Raw genomic sequence first — 16,251 nt, forward strand, 5'->3', positions numbered from 1 at the left:
ATATCCACCCTGGGAGCGGTGATAAATGCGATAATAAATATTCAAGTTGTTTTTCTGTGAGTGTTATAATTTAGTGTTGATTAGTTTGCGCAAATAAGAGTTATTGATTCAATTTCAATTAAAAGGATATGTATGTTTCTCGCAAGCGCCATAGCCCCGCACTTCGACACACTCGATGTGCAATACTCACCCTAGTCCACTTTGGGGTCGCCCACGAACAAAAGACTCCAGCCACGAACTTGTTTTGCCCAGCGAGTGTTTGTGTGTGATTGTGTTGGGCTTTTTTTTGGCACCTCTTGCATTGATATGCCCGAGTTATTAATGATGCCTAATGAGTGGGTTGGTCCCCAATGCAACTGCTACCTAGCAGCGAGCGGGGCAATTATGTGTCATTTGTATGCACAGCCCAAGCCCAGGGACATGCAATTTGGGTGTAGTCTCTGACTAAAGCGTTTATTAACTTATTTTCGTAGGGTAACTCGTACATTTAAGTGTGTGGATAGTCGAGGAGCATTAAAAGGGCACCGGGAGCTGCCAGCGCAGGCGGCTTTGCCTTCCAGGTGTCTGATAGCCGGAACTGCAGGAGCACCTCGATTCGGTCGAGGGGGAAGCTGTAATAACGATATCTCACAATATTATGGGTCACCTTTGAAGCAGGGTAGCATTTAACTCACATAGGACAAACACGATTACAAACTATAGCAACACGAGGGACGAAACACTGGAATCTCCGTCTAGGAGGCCTGATCAGAATGATTGTGGGACAGTTGACGCATGGTAAAGGTGGTTTCTGCTGGGCAAATCACAATGAAAAACAATGGATTTCGCCACTCCAACTCTTACCTGGTGTGCGGAATCCCTCTTGGATCTTGTAAATCTCGTTCAATTCCCGAGCACTGCACAACGGAGTGTCCACCTGAGTGGTTTCGTTAAATCGACCGTAGTCGATTTCATAGGCTTGCAGATCCTTGTTGTACAGCACCACTGGATCGAAACGATGTCCCCAAAGGATCTCAGTGTTAATATAGCTGGATCTGGCTTGAGTGCTCTGTCCAGTGGACTCCACGGTGCCCTCCAGGATCACAACGATTTCGAACTTATCCTGCAGCATATCAGTGGCATTGAGATTATAGAGCGGTGAGTTCTCGTCGATCTTGTGCTCGATGACCATGGGCCAGATGAAGAACAAATCAGAGCCGGAGTCATCAGTACCGATCTCCAGTTCTGTGAAGTACTGTGTCATCACCTCACCCTCCTTGGTGCTCTTTGTCCTGATCAACTGAGCCCTCACTCCGGCTCCAATGATGTGTGACTTTCGCATGTCACCCACACGGAACATCAGCGAAAGGGTGCCATCACGTTGGCAAATTACGGCGTGTTTGGAGAACAACAAAGTCTGTGCCCGCTGTTTGGCCCTTGTCATTTTGGCAAACACTATTCCGGCCATAAATGCAGAAGACATCACGCCGTATATGGACTGGAAGCACATCATGAAGATGGCCTCAGGACATTCGGGCGAGGTAGTGCGCACTCCGTAGCCAATAGTATGCTGCGTTTCAATGGAGAACAGGAAGCAGGAAGTAAAGCCATCGATGGCCGAAACACAAGGCGCCCAACCAGATTCCTCTAAAAGTTGAAATTGTCATATAATCACTGAGTGCTCTTTATATCTAACAAACCTTGGTTTTCTGGCAAGTGAGGCTCCTCCAAGTCTCCGTGTGTGTAGATAATCAGCCACCAGATGAGCGCAAAGAAGAGCCACGACAGGATGAAGCTGAGTGCGAAGGCCAAGAGAGTCCACCGCCACTGCCAGTCCACCATGGTGGTGTACATGTCCTGCAGGAATCGAACTCGGCGTCTTTGCAGGTGCTTCTGCACCACATTGCAGTCACCATTTTTGAAGACCGCTCGTCGGCGAACACGTCTCATGCTGCCAGGCCGGAAATTGCGAGATCTGCGAACAGAAAATAAAAATATTTATACATAATGCCTAAAAGTGTGCAATGTATTATCAATCTTTTGGATTTCATATATATTTTATGTAGCTTCAACCTTATAGTCCACATTTGAAATTGGAAACTATTTATTCATTAATTTAACATAGGATAAAAAAATTATAAAATGTGCCCACTTAAAGTAGATGTCCCTTAACCCTATTTGCCTGGAGATTCTTATTCATCTTTCCTTTTACAAATGGCAATGAATATGATTTCCATGATTTATGCAAGTGTCAGATAAAATTGGATGTCTCGACATCGTGTTTTTTAATTTGCGTAAATTAAGTGTGCGCTTTTGCACTCGTCTGTTTTTGGACTGGAAACACGAGAATTGCATCTAATTAACACAGTCGCGAATGCCAATGTCGCAAGGCGGACAAATCGGACAGATTCAGATCACAATTACGATTCACGGCAATCTGACCCATCCACTCTTATAACACTTAATTACAGCTCTCCCACAAATTGTTTGATTTATTACCCCTCTGCTTGTCACAGCAGTGCATTTCAAGAGGGCTGGATGCACCTGTCGATGGTTACACCCACGTGACCCGGCATTTCTCGGATGCCAATTACCTTAACCCCACATTGACACTCGCACTACTCGATTAATTGGCATTGTGCCGATTGCATTAATGCCGGCTAATCAAATTTGGAGCTCAGCGGGCTAAATGTGTGACAGATGAATCATTGGCCCGCTTTGTAGAATGTCAGCATTAATTAATTACATTTTTGAGCGGCCCACGCAATAAACAAATAAGAAAAAAAATGAAATAGTAAAGAAAGTGTCTGGGAAAAGGGAAGCTATATCCGATGGGAAATCATTTGGACAACCGTTTAGCAGGTGACAAGTGTGAGAACAAGATGCCGTCAAGATTTGGAGAAGGCAAAAAGTCAGACAGGCTGGCCTAATGAATCGCATTCGTAGAGCGCATCTAAATCATATGCACTGCAATCTGCAGCCAGGAAAGCAAACTAGAACCGTGGGCGTAGCCATATAAATTACAACCGCAAACTGCGAGCGGCACTCTGCTAATCAGCTAAACAAAAAGCCCAAAAGATGCGACAACGTGACACGGGCGCACGGCGATGATGGAAGTCAACTTGTCGGCAAGTTCAAGTTGAATGTCAGGCCCCTTGACGAGCTAATTACTTGGCGGAAAGCCGGCGGAACTTTGCGTAATTGGGTAATTGTTGCCCGAAGCTCCTATTTTTACTTTCGCAAGTAAAGTTCTTACAATATTTATAAAGAGCTCCAAATAGCGTAGTAGTGTAACGGGAACTATGCATTATTAAGATCCTCACAAAAATATATACAATTTGGATCATGCGCACCCTTTGGCCAGCGAGTGACTCGATCCCTTCAAGGCCTCGTAGTAGACTCCTGCCTGCGAGGGCGTGTGCGAGATGCCCCGCATGTACTGGCGCTTCCACTCCTTCATGTGGGCAAAGGTCTCATCCTTGTCGCCGCCGACAAGGGTTTCCGCATCGGCGGGATCCTGCAGCACCTGGACATCGCTGAGCGGAACCTGCATCTCTCTAGACGTTTTAACTTCGCGGTGCTGATCGAAACTGGAGCTCCTCGCCAGACGATTCAGCCCAGGCCAACGTTAAAGTGGTCTGAATTTGGCCAAGCAATTAGAGCTGCTCTAACTAATCGGCACTTATTGACCCAATCACTTAGCCCGGGAAAATAGCTTAGAAAATATCCACAACCACTCACCTGCAGCTCGGTTGGCGGGGGAAGGGCTTGCCATTTTGGGATAGGCCATAGTAGCTGGTCGGCCTATTCGGCACAATTGTGATGGGATAGGATTGAGGATTGCTGATCACACTGTCCAGCGAATCGGGGTCCGCTTCGATGGCCTTCTTCAGCGGTTGGGTGGTCTGGTCGCCTCCATTTGCCTGTGTTGTTGTTGGTATGGCCGTTGAGGTGGGGGCCGCCGAGTGGGTGGAGAAATTAAAACGCATCTGTGGGAGGTTGAGGTGAAGGAGTTGCCTTTTCAATTAATTCCCTTGGCGTCGAGTGGGCAACAGAAACTTGTGATAAGTGCAACCCAGGTGCGAGAATCTATTTTTTTGCCAACGTCGTCAGCTGATTCACACTGATTTTTGAGGTCCGCTGGCAAAATATACAACCCATATACTTTATCAGTTTATTTTATTTATGGAATAACGAGCAAACATTAGCCACATTATTCAACCATAAAAATAGCAGATATTCGCCACATTGTTAAACGATTTTTTAAGGGCAGCTGCATAAAATACAGGCTTGAGTTACTGAAATTTAAAGCGCTTCCGCAGCTAGCTTAGATTTTCGCACCTTTCTGTACTTTTCACAAGATTCGAGGCAAGCACTTGTAAGTCGAATAATTATTGAGCATCAGCACGCTTAAGCTTAAGTAGTTTTATCACCTTTTAAATATTAAATTGATTGACACCTTCAAATCGAAATTTTTTGTTAGATCGCCATTGTTTTTCAAAAGAGCCTCAACATACTTTTGACACTTTAAGATGGCATGTGGCGAACAGATAATAGGCACAATGTTTTAGTTTCACAAGCTCCGTTTCGTTATGTTTTGCCGACGCGTGTCGTTCCAGAAATGAGATGATCTGGGGACTGGAGATCAGAGGGCACTCGGTGCTGTGCCCACAGAAGCCGCAGCCACAGAGCAAATGTCACAGCGAATCTACGGATCCGCAAGTCCGACCAATGGATTAGATGACGGCCGACTGAAAGAACATTTTTCCAACTAAACAAAACTTGTGAACAGAAAGCGGTGAGCTGTAAGTGACACACACATACATGTTCAGGAAGAGAGAAAATTACACACTGCACATCGACGATGCTCTCACAGATACTGTTACCGAAAGATACAACTTGCGGCTGTGCCGCGGAAAAAGTTCAATTGAAATGATTCGTAAATTGAAAGCGAAGCGGAAGATAAGTGCGATAAGCTCATCTTATCAACGAAATCAGAAGGCAGAAACACTTCTCAATGCAGGCGACCTTGAGTCAACGTCGGGGAAGGGGTGGCGCTTGCTTGATATTCTGTGGGCCCCCGTGTGATGTCGCAATATCGATAGGTTAGCCAAGAGAGTTCTGATTTATCAGATACGACTGTCACTGGATCTCCCTATTTAAATAGACAGCGCAAACAATGGCCCTCGTTTGTATCTTGGCTCGGATTCGAGTACAAGGTGTCGTATACGTAATATCTCAGTGTTTACCGTCGACTCACGCGCATTTTGGCTGCATTGTGCAAACACAAATAATAAATAAATTGTGACGTTAATAACAAATATATATGTCCATATAAGCATCGCTGTGCAGTCAACGGTATGGTCATGCGTAGTTCATTTTGACGGCATTAAGCCAATTAAAAGCGTTCACTGCCATCATAAATCTTTAGCTATTGTGATGGCCTCACTTGAACCTATTTAAATTTATTGAAATTCTAAACAATCCGATAACACTGGAAATTTTTAACAGCGCTATAGGGCCAAGAACTGATACTGGCCGAGATCAGCGATGGGGACACGATAGCTGGGGTCGCTCACCAGCAGTCCGTCGATCAACTGGGTGGCCTCCGGACTCATGACACTTTTCACGTCCTTGGGATACGTTGGTCCACCACTCATGATCGCTGCATAGACCTTCTCATTTTCACAGGCACTAGCAAAGGGCATTTTACCGCATAGCATATAAAACAGAGTAACTCCCAGCGACCAGGAGTCAACCTGATAATCGTATCCCAACATTGCGATCATCTCGGGTGCCATGTAGCAAGGAGTGCCGCAACGGACGTTCAACTTGCTTCCACGATAGTGAGTGGCCAAGCCAAAGTTCGCCACTTTGACCATTTTAAAGTTCCACTGGCCGGATGAAAAGCAGACCCGCAGATTCTCCGGCTTGATGTCCCGATGAATCACCTGAAGTTGGTGCATATGCGCCAGTGCCGATACCGTGCATCTCATCACCGATCTGGCACATGCCTCCGACAAGATACCGAGCTCCTGAATCACTTCCTGCATGTCACAGTCCAGGTACTCTAAAACCAAGTACATATAGCGCTCATCCTCAACCGTGTACATCAGCTCGATTATGTTTGGATGCGACTGAAGCTGCCGCAGCACCTCCGCCTCCATATAGGTATCTCCGCAGTCGTTGCTCTGGGTCTGCTTGTTCACCATCTTCACGATGCACTTGGTCTGGCTGGCCCTGGTTTTCCCGCGATATATCAGCGTCCTTGTGTTTTGCACCACGGGCTCTATATGGCTCTCAATGTAAAGCTGAATGGCTTCGGGCAGGTCGAGAGACTTCATGCACTCCAAGGTTCCAGTGTCAGACCGACGTTGGCGCCAACGTTGACAAGAATCCACCATTCGCTGGAAGTCCTTGTTGATGCTGTAATTGACACTAACTATTTCTTCATTCTTACAGCAGCAAATCACAATGTCGGTTTCGCTGAAACAACTCAGCGATCTTAAATCCGATCCGTCAGTCCGGCGGAAATTAGCGATTGCTGATCGCAAAACCACATGGCGTTTTAAAGAGTCGGTGACTTCTTGTAGCAGAGCCGAAATGTCCTTAAAACGGGCTTGAGAGACGACCATGTTAACGCCCTTAAAGTGTCTATCTCCGTTCCGCAGGAAGCACACCCGCAGCGCTTTTTTGTGTAGTGGAGGACCTACCCCCCTGGAGGCAGAACAAGTGGATTGGTCTGACATAACGCGTTAAAACGTTAAAAATATTGGAAAATGAATGTGGTGTAAAAAAATATACGAAAGAAAAGTGAGTTACTAAGTGAAATCTGGAATTGTACTGGGTAACCTGGCTTAGCTTCCCTAATTTGTGAAGGCGATTGCTTGGCCATCTCCGTTTCCATGCGGTAGAAACAGGCATGTTTCGCTCAATGCTCTTCCGCAATTCCCTGCCCCAGAATAATTTATGATCCACTAAATTGTGAATGGCAGCGACTCGACGCGGATGAAGAGCGCCAAAGCCGCTGGAATAATTGAATAATCAGCTTTGTCGCCCAGTGTGTGTGCGACCCCCGATACTGGGATGAACTCGCAGCTGCCCCCTGACAATCCGTTGGCGGCCACTTAAATCGCGTCAAGTGCAAATTTGTAGTCCATCAGAGTGCCACATGGGGATCCTGGGGTGTAATTTGTTTTAAAATTCACGCAACGGCTATTTCTGTAATAGTCAACAAATCGATTCGGTTGACTTTCTCAATTAACCACCTGTTGAGAAATTTGTATATTTATTGTTAAAATGATGCGAAAAATTAAGTTGGACGTCAGGCCACTGGTTTTTATCTGGATCACGTTTGATTTATGCACAGCATTTCGCTTCTGAGGGCATATATAGAAATATAACAATTTTATTGGGTTATTTAAAAGCGTCCGATTATAAATTTATGCAAGGCAGCTTCTTCACAAGTCACTTCATATTTTTTTTGGTAAATAAAGTCACAAAAATTAAGAACTAAATTTATTTTCCTTCTTAAAACTCTTATTATTGTTAACATTCGTTCTGTAGCTGTATACAAATTGGCATATTCTAAATTGGAATTTGAAATCAACTTACCTTCTTTTTAATCGCATGTATTCTTTTTGCATTTCCATCTTAAAAACTAAGGAAGTCGGTTATCGTCAGTCAGTCTGATTTGCAAGGATTCAAGTATTGTTATGTAAAATATGGATAACATACATGTATGCGTATGTGTAGAATGCCATGGGTTCTTGTATCGGCTAACTTTTCGATAGATTGTACACACATCAGATTTTTTTTACATTTTTGTGTTCTACATGTATATCGAATGTATGTTACAAATTTAATAATTGATTGTTAAAATGTATATCGTTGAAATTGAATTAATTTTGAGAGAGGATAACCCCTACGCTTGTTCAAATTGTTACTTCCCCAAATTAAAATATTCCGCAACAAATTCAAAGACAACGGCTAAAATATAATATGTATAATTTACATTAACATCGTGTGTTGGATGTTTGCATTAGATAGACTCTGACTATTTACACCTGGTTATTGTGGATACATGTGTAGTAAGGAAAGGCATATAAACGTTGGTTTATGGAAGTGAATAGGTGTTGGTGTGGATAAATGCTGGAACACTTACAAACTAGTTGCTAATAATATAGCTAAAAATATAGCTAACAATTTCTACGACCTACGAAAATTGTACAATGAATTTTGCATTTAAATATTCTGGGTTTCGTGCGATCTTTCACAAAATGGCAATACGAAAATAGAGTGTGTGAGGGTGAGAGTGTGTGGTGTGTGTGTGTGGTTTTGTAAGGGTATTTGGATGTCTTTTTACATGGCAGCCCCATTGTAGTGCTGATACATCTCATCCCAGAATCTCTGACGCTCCGGCTCGGGATTGGTTTTCATCGCCAGATTTGCTGAAATGTCCATGTAGTTGAGACTGTTCATCACATTGGTGGGATCGATTGGCGCCCACTTGGTGGTCAGCATAGGATCCTCGGTATCCGGCGTAGGGGAGCTGTAATTAGCATTGGTTAAATTCTATAAAACGTTTTCATTCATCCTAACTACTAACCCATATTTGGCAAAATTCCTCCACATGCGCACCATTCGATTCTTGACCTGTACCTCCATCGACTTGGGATCCAAGCTCAAATTGAAGAACCCGAACTTGAACAGATAACCCAGCTCATCGCCGTGGCAAACACCAGGTCGGGGAATACCCAGCATCCGTTTGTAGAGCCCCAAAGATCCATCGAAGGAGAAGCGGTACATGTAGACAGGTGCATTTCCAAACTTGGCATGATTCCGGGCTGTGCGACGGATGCCCTGAAGGAACATGAGATCCGTGAGGAGCTGTCAAAGATACAAAGTCAATTTTTATCTATAGTTTTGTACACTGGAAATCTCACTTACCGCAATCATCTCGTCCACTGATTCAATGCCCACATGCTTGCTTCCCAAGTAGAAGGATCTTATCTCACGGGTCACCCTATCATGATATTGAGTCACATTCAAATCTTGCGGAACCAGGCGGCCAAAGTCGTTCTCAATGATGCCCAGCAATTGGGGATTCTTGCGAAGTCCTGGTAAATTATTTAAGAGCCATTAAAGTGATCCTCTTAGATGTTCTTACAATTTATCTTACTTCTTATAAACAGCATGGCCTCGTGTGTATTGTAACCCGTCATATAGGCCACATCGCTGTTAAAATTCTGCGAATGATACATATCGCTAGGGTGCTGAGTAAGGAACGGCTCCTCGTAGAACTGTTCCTCCTGAGAGTCTTGATTCCAATATCCCTCCACCACGGGCACAAATGGCAAGCCAATGTTATTCCGCTGATCCTCCGCCGTGATTGTTGTGGGCGCTGCTTCAACCAATTTCATGGCTGGAACTCGTCGAAGAAAGTCAAGAATATCCTCGGTGTTATTGGCCCCCACGTAACCCAAATTGGCTGCCAGCCGAGCAGCTCTCTGGCTCGAACTGGCTGACATGGACCAGGGATTCAGGGCCGATCCACTTTGGGATATCGCTCGGTGGAAAAGTCCCTTGGCCTGGGGAGAGAGTAAAAGCAACTGGACGGACGAAGCTCCTGCTGACTCTCCGAAAATTGTAACCTGATTGGGATCTCCACCAAATGCGGCTATGTTATCCCGCACCCACTTTAGCGCCAGCACCTGATCCTTGAGACCCTGGTTACCGGGAGCGTCAGGTCCTGCGGTTAGGAAGCCCAGTGGACCTAGTCGGTAGTTCAGGGTGACCAAGACAATATCTTCGGCCACTAGATAGTCCGGTCCGTAGAGGAAAGAGTTGCCGGAGCCAAAGGAGAAACCTCCTCCATGGACCCAAACCATAACAGGAAGCTTTGGCTGCTCTGCAGACTCATCATCCTTGGGCATTTGGGTTGTGAACACATTGACAAACAGGCAATCCTCGTCTCCCTTGAAAGTGTCCAGGATCATGTTCTTGTGCGGACAGCTCTGACCTTCCCGTGAAGCATCACGGATTCCAGACCACGGCTTCTCCGGCTCCGCAGCACGGAATCTTAAATAAAAGATCTTGTTAGTTTCCAGCTTATAATTCTTCGACTTGGACCTACCTTCTTGCTCCTGTAGGCGGTGCTCCATATCGCATTCCTTTGAAACTATAGTAGCCTCCACGCTCTCCGGATCGATACTTTTGATAGCGACCCCTGACTTTTCCCAACGAGGTTGTGGCCACAATCTCACGCTCTTTCTGTGAATGATTTTAGCAAACAATGTTAGTCTATGTATAGCACCAATGATAAGTTCAGTTGTAAAAGTCAGTTTTAAGTGAAGTATTCAACTTCAAGGCCCACGAATTTGGCTGCCACTTGCGAATGAAAAATCTGAGTTGCGCAACCAATTTGCATCGAAGTGCGAACTCGAATAGAACCGGCGCAAAGAAGTATGCCATGTGCCTGGCCAATGTTGCGCAAGCTCCTCGGTCAATTTCCATAAAGCCAGTTTCCCGCCTCCAGTCACCTTCCAAGTTCTTGACTCACTGGCCATCTAGGGGGTGTGTGCATATGCCAGCCTCTTTCTTTGCTATTGAGTCGACCTCAGCCCCAAACTGCACCTGCATCCAGCTGTCCATGTTCACGTCCAAGTTGAAAATTGATTGGCCACCACTTTACAATTCGGCAATCAAAAGAGGCTGTAAACGCTTGGCATTTGCTGCGGCTAGGTTCAAGGCCGAAAAAGACTCACCCGCAGAGATCTAACCACCTCCTGGACCACTCGCATGGCCCGCGATGGCAACAGTTGGACAAGCGAGTTCGGATGCGATGTCAGGGTCTTCCATGCCGTCGTCTCCTGCAATTGAAAATTCCAAAAAGTTTTACTATGCACTGCGAAAAAACTGTTAAAAGAAATACGCAAAACAACTTCCGTAAATAGATTTACGCATCTGGTTTCCCACTAAGTTAAAAGTCAAAGATTATTATACACATGGTTTTGATACGAAATATGAAATCCATGTCCATGTTTATGCCGATGACAATGATCTTTTTTGAGTGCAGTTAACAGCAATTTAAAAAACATGCAAAAGCCCATGCCCAGTCCAAGTTCATCGGGCTCGATGACAATTTTTTGGGGCTGTCCGATTTGTAAAGCGGCGTTAACTGTCAACGGGCAACCTTCACCGACTGCGCCGCTTAATTGAAATGCCATTTGCATAACTCAAATGCTCGGCTTGCGGCAATTAGGCAGCGGTATTAGCATGGCTAACACCAACAACTGGAGTCACGTGCTGCCGGAGGAAACGTCAATCTCGATCTGACGGTTGTTCCCAGGCCGAACTGGGCGTGTGTCCCGGGCTAAAATGGGCTTATATTTGCCTGTGATTCATGGCACAATTGGGTGTCAGTTGGTGGCTGTGGAGCACCGAGATTCAAGTATACCATATACCCTAACTTGGTGGATATTCGTCGGACTATAAGGCACAGCCATGGCATTTTTTTTTGTGTGTGGTCTGGGCGCTATCTAGTGTGGGTGTAGCTGGCTTATAACAGTTTCCTATCGAGATCCGATCGATGTTGGCTTTAATTATAACTGTTTAATGCGCTCGTTGGCCAGACAGGCTGCGTGTTCGATAACCAAACACACTTTGGCTTAAAAGGCGCTTAAGAAGTGGGTCATTGTTCAACGCGCAAAGCGCTTGAGAGTGCTGGGAAAATAATTAAAGTCTTCCGATCAATCTTTCGCTTTTGATTCGGCTTTTGGGCTTCAGCTGCTCTAATATGCAAATGAGTGAGAGCCGGACAACCAGACAGGCAATAACAACATCTCTGGTTGCATTGCGAATCTCGCATAATAATATTTTCGCCGCTTACAATGCAAACCTTATGCAATGGGTGCCGCTTTCACGCTTACACGCTCGAAAGCCAAAACTAAATGCGAAATAAAATGCAGATAGAAAGCCAGCGATGCAATTGTTGCATAAGAACCATGTTCAATACGAACCGCGTTAGAACTGCCCATGTGGGCCACCATTTGCGGCATGTCCAGTGACCCGGAAGCGTTTTCGCTTTTTGTTGCATTTTCCGGCGACATTGTTGTTGACGTCGTTGTGGTGGTGGCGATTAAAAAAAATGCTCTGGCTTTGCCCCGCAAATCTTGCAAATCGCTGCCATGCGGATCGTAACCATCCCGCGCCTCCTCCGCGGATGACTTTCTCTGCTCGGTGACTATGATTCGATGGCCGGATTCGTTCGGTCGCTGCACACAAAATGCCAAGACAATTAGACCGATGGCTAGCGAAAGAGCTGCGATCGCCGCTCCACGTTGCCAATTCCGGGGACAGGGCATGACGAAAAGCCGGGGGTGAAAAGGCAGTGGACTCGGCTCTTTTGTTTTATGCAACCGCCTGACAACCGCACAAACTCGCTGCACTTCGTTCCGACAAGTGCAGTGGAACGCGGAGCCGTAAACTTTGATTTATTGAACTCGCAACGGAGGAGTGACACCGTCAAACAAACAGTCACCGCAAAAAGTCTGACACCCGGGATCAACGCTTCGCTCTTCCGACAGCAACTGTTGCGCTTTTGAGCGTCTGAAGCCTTTTGAATTAAATTCCACTTGCTCCTCGATTTTTCGCCTCGGTATGGCAGTCATTAAAAGCACCGTAGGAATTGGGAAAATTTCGGGTATGCCAGGACTGAATTCATTAGTTGATGGTATAACTTTACCATTTAATGTATAGCATGCTATACAATTTAATGTTTGCCTAAACAGAGCTCACTTATTTATTTATAAAGCTGGCAGCTATACCTATCCTCTTTTAATGGGTATCCCCTGATCGAACATGCTTTAGCATTCAATTTTGCCATCTTGTTAGAGCTGCACTTGTTACTGTCTGTCCGTCGACTGTTCGGTGTTTTAAATACATTTTTTGGTTTGTTTTGTTTAGTTTTTAGTGCTTGTAATCATTGTTTTTATGGCCGGGTTATGTAAGGCACGCAATGGCCTAGTGTATGTACATTTCGAGCTTTGTTCGTTCGTGTATTCTTTTTGAGTTGGACCGGCTTGTCGTTGATGTTGGGCTTTTATCAGTCAATGTTATCCGACCGGCAAACGGAAATGTATCTCTAGTTTAATTGCCTAATTAATCAGCTATGGCCTTAATAATATTTATTTAATATATTATTATAGTTAATCTTTCAGTGCTCACATTTCTGCTATAAAAAGGTGCTATATTTCTGCCATGCGCTGCATGGCTAATGAATTAATTGCATTGCCGGAGAGATTCGTTTTCAGTAGGGCTGCTCAGAAGGCCAACTGTTATTCGAAGCCCCCGCTCAACCTCACCTGCCCCTGACCACTTGTTTTGGGCCACTGGCTGCCTAATTAGCAGGTGCCAAAAAGTATTTTTCACGCGCTTCACTTCCCTCCATAAAACAATAGAACCGCGAGGTATTTGCAATTGGCCAGGCTTAGTTTCTGTATGGTTAGCAATAAAGTCCATTAACAGGCACATGTAAATGCAGTGACCGGCAGCCACACAATTTGGCGAAAACACTTGGCCATAAAGCGACGTCTTCTCGGGTGTTGAATTACTTTTGGGGCGGCAACAAATTTGCGACACGATCAAAATCACATAACTGGTCGAGTCAGCCGAAATGGCCAGAACTGGCACGCTTTGTAAAGACTCTTTTGTCTCTGCTTAATTTATACAAGTTGTTCGCAGATCGCACAACTATTTAGGAATACGGGTTCTTGAACTCACCTTAAGCTGGTTGGATATCTTCCCAGCACGTGCTATTGCCGTGCCAAATGTGGACGGAGCTATGGCAATCGAGGAGCTGACATCACAGAAGAGTATCACACCCAATCCAAGGAGCAGGAGGCTCAGCAGCGGTCGAAGTCCAGTGGTTGTCATTGTGCGTTTGCTCGTTGTCTGGGTAAACAAATCGGAATAATGCATTAGGCGATGGCCCGTGTTATGGCCAAATGTGTTTGCTAAACGTCAATGTCCAATCCGAAAACGAACCGAACCGAATATCGAATCGAAGTGCGCAACGCTTCTGAGCCAACTTCTTGGTCAGGGCCAAGACAAAGACGCGAATGTCAACAGCTAGCTCGGCTTGGCTTGGCTTTTAGATGCTCTTGCGCTTGACTCCGGCCCCACTCAACTTGGCTCAGAGCCACTAACTCGGCTCAGTTTTCAGTTTTTCCACCGCCACTCAGTGGTGGTCTTAATTTAAATTGCTTGCGATTATTTTCGAATTTGTTCACAGCGCTTGTCTTGGGCTAAAACAGACATTATTCAATTTTGTTTTGCTGCTGCTGTTTTTATTGCCGTGTTATTTTTTCCTTACGAGAGGTCACTAAATATTTTGCATGCTCACAGGGCGTATGATGAATTAGGAATTCATACGGCTGTAGTTTTATTCCACATTATGGCGTGTATGCATATAAATTTATTTAATATATTTTTTGCATAAAAACACAGACCCAATGACAATGGACTAATTGAATGGCAAGACCGGAAATCAGGGCGAGAAGGTCTCAAAGAAGCTAACGAACTTCCTTCGTGGTATCCATAAATCTGTTAATCAACCAGAAATGGAAACCTTTTGGCCTAGCTAGTAGGGGTGTTAATTATAGTTCCGCTTCCTTAACAGTTTCGTTAAACTGGGCCATAACACAAATATGTATATACCAATATTGCCAATAAGCACGCCCCCAGCAAACCAGCAAACCAGTAACCCAGAGCCACTTCCTCCTTTTACAAAAGACACGACATTGCCGCTCTCCCCTCTCTAGCCTCTTGTCTCACTTAGCCATTTGTAGTTGCCACAATGCCATGGCAACAGTTGCACTTTCCTTGAAAGTTGTTCGACCAGCTGGAGATGCAGAGTAGCCAAAAGAGAGGGAGTTGCCGATCAGCTGTGCTCTTTTCTCTTGGCCATAAATCCAGCTTTTTAAAAATATGCCTTATGATTACAAAAAACATATGCAAATCAAACTTTAAATTTTCGCAATGCTGCATAGGCAACGATTGAGCTAAAGCCAAGTATTCCAATAGCAGAATGTGGCTATTTTGTAATGACCAGGCCAATTGAAGAGCTGGCAGCCGAAGTAAGAGAGAGTCAGAGAGAGGGCCAACATAAATTGCCAGTTAAACGGGTCGGAAAATCGCAGTGACAGCAGCTGATCGGGAGCTGCAAATGCAACTGGGATCGGGATTCAGGCCGAGATGGAGGTGGCGGTGGTGATGCAGACTTGGCCTGGAGCCGGCCAGACGAGCTTGCGACGCCTTACGTAAGCGGCGAGCAAAACAAAAAAGGTAAATATTGACTGAGAAAATAACATGAAAAAATTAAGCCAAGCCAATGACTGAAAGAAATGAAGAGATAAAGCGAGCCAAAAGCGAGAGAGATAGAGAGGAGAAAGAGAGAGGTGTGAGAAAGCGAGAGTTTGGCCAAAAAGATGATGGCCCAGTGGCTTTTGGCGTGCGCCGCTTAACAGTAAATTTCGCTTGACCCATTATATAAAATGGTAGCCGGGGCCAGGCAGCAAAAACGGAACTAATTCAAAACTATTTTCAAATTCGCCAGGCCCATGCCCATTCCAATGGCATCTGCTTATGCTGACACATCTGCTCGGGTCTGGAGTTTCATTAACAAAAGCTGGCTCGCAAATATTTCACCAGCAAACAGACAAATATTTGACACACATATTTTCTTGAACCCTGCTCAATGACTCAACAAGACGGCAACTGCAGTGCGCGATTTGCAATAGATTTGTGCGTCAAATGTGTCAACCTAATAGGCGTCAATCAGCATTAGATTTGATTAGTTCTTGGAATTACTTTGACCACCATTTTTGAGCACTAAAACACTTTTTCAGCACCATGTAATTGGCTTCGTGTGTTGGGCAAGTTCAAGTTTGTGCCCCGAGTCTTTGGCCCGACACATCGATTGCGCTCTGTTCAACTCAATTCGATTCGATTCGTTTCGACTTCTTTCGATTTCGGCTTCAATATCTGACTCTTCGCGTACCGAAATGTTTCGTGCTCCACGTTCGACTGTCGCCGACAAACTGAAGCTGCGACTGTGCAGCGGTGCGCTTAAGCGTCAAATTGCTGCGGCTTATACCTTAACCAGCTGTGGCATGCAAAACATGCCGAGCAGTCTGGATGATCGGTAAAAATGGTTATACGACATGAGCGGAATTCGTAGTTGGTAGTGTAACTTTTAGTGTTCAAATTCTG

General features: G+C 45.1%; 3 protein-coding genes across 10 annotated transcripts; all 3 read right to left on the minus strand.

Annotated features, from left to right (window-relative positions):
- Nucleotides 1–426: 426 nt before the first annotated feature.
- Nucleotides 427–4,745, minus strand: LOC6607582 (G protein-activated inward rectifier potassium channel 3). 6 transcript variants are annotated; one of them, XR_004362106.1, is made up of 7 exons: nucleotides 4,497–4,745; nucleotides 4,413–4,438; nucleotides 3,721–3,968; nucleotides 1,680–1,954; nucleotides 844–1,626; nucleotides 675–793; nucleotides 427–611 (listed from the first exon to the last, which is right to left on the minus strand). XR_004362106.1 is itself a non-coding variant. In XM_032722091.1 (4 exons), the coding sequence occupies exons 1-4, from the start codon at nucleotides 3,530–3,532 to the stop codon at nucleotides 514–516; spliced, it is 1,356 nt and encodes a 451-aa protein (XP_032577982.1). In that variant the 5' UTR covers nucleotides 3,533–3,547; the 3' UTR covers nucleotides 433–513. The 6 variants fall into 6 exon arrangements, 1 of the variants encoding a protein (XP_032577982.1); XR_004362107.1 differs by having other exon boundaries at nucleotides 675–790; nucleotides 4,413–4,744; XR_004362105.1 differs by having other exon boundaries at nucleotides 4,413–4,744.
- A 660-nt stretch (nucleotides 4,746–5,405) lies between these two features.
- Nucleotides 5,406–6,851, minus strand: LOC6607583 (serine/threonine-protein kinase GG21441). The gene has a single exon (XM_032722838.1). It carries the CDS (start codon nucleotides 6,726–6,728, stop codon nucleotides 5,493–5,495), a length of 1,236 nt encoding a protein of 411 aa, XP_032578729.1. The 5' UTR covers nucleotides 6,729–6,851; the 3' UTR covers nucleotides 5,406–5,492.
- Nucleotides 6,852–7,954: 1,103 nt separating this feature from the next.
- LOC6607585 (esterase B1) lies at nucleotides 7,955–16,095 on the minus strand. 3 transcript variants are annotated; one of them, XM_002032318.2, is made up of 8 exons: nucleotides 16,040–16,095; nucleotides 13,762–13,932; nucleotides 10,746–10,850; nucleotides 10,115–10,251; nucleotides 9,161–10,059; nucleotides 8,929–9,098; nucleotides 8,588–8,868; nucleotides 8,341–8,530 (listed from the first exon to the last, which is right to left on the minus strand). In XM_002032318.2, the coding sequence occupies exons 2-8, from the start codon at nucleotides 13,912–13,914 to the stop codon at nucleotides 8,341–8,343; spliced, it is 1,935 nt and encodes a 644-aa protein (XP_002032354.2). In that variant the 5' UTR covers nucleotides 13,915–13,932; nucleotides 16,040–16,095. The 3 variants fall into 3 exon arrangements, with proteins under 3 accessions (XP_032577819.1, XP_002032354.2, XP_032577820.1); XM_032721928.1 differs by lacking the exons at nucleotides 13,762–13,932; nucleotides 16,040–16,095 and adding an exon at nucleotides 12,000–12,344 and having other exon boundaries at nucleotides 7,955–8,530; XM_032721929.1 differs by lacking the exon at nucleotides 16,040–16,095 and having other exon boundaries at nucleotides 13,762–13,974.
- Between the last annotated feature and the right edge of the window lie 156 nt (nucleotides 16,096–16,251).

Source organism: Drosophila sechellia, chromosome 3R, assembly GCF_004382195.2.
Source record: "Drosophila sechellia strain sech25 chromosome 3R, ASM438219v1, whole genome shotgun sequence".
NCBI lineage: Eukaryota > Metazoa > Arthropoda > Insecta > Diptera > Drosophilidae > Drosophila > Drosophila sechellia.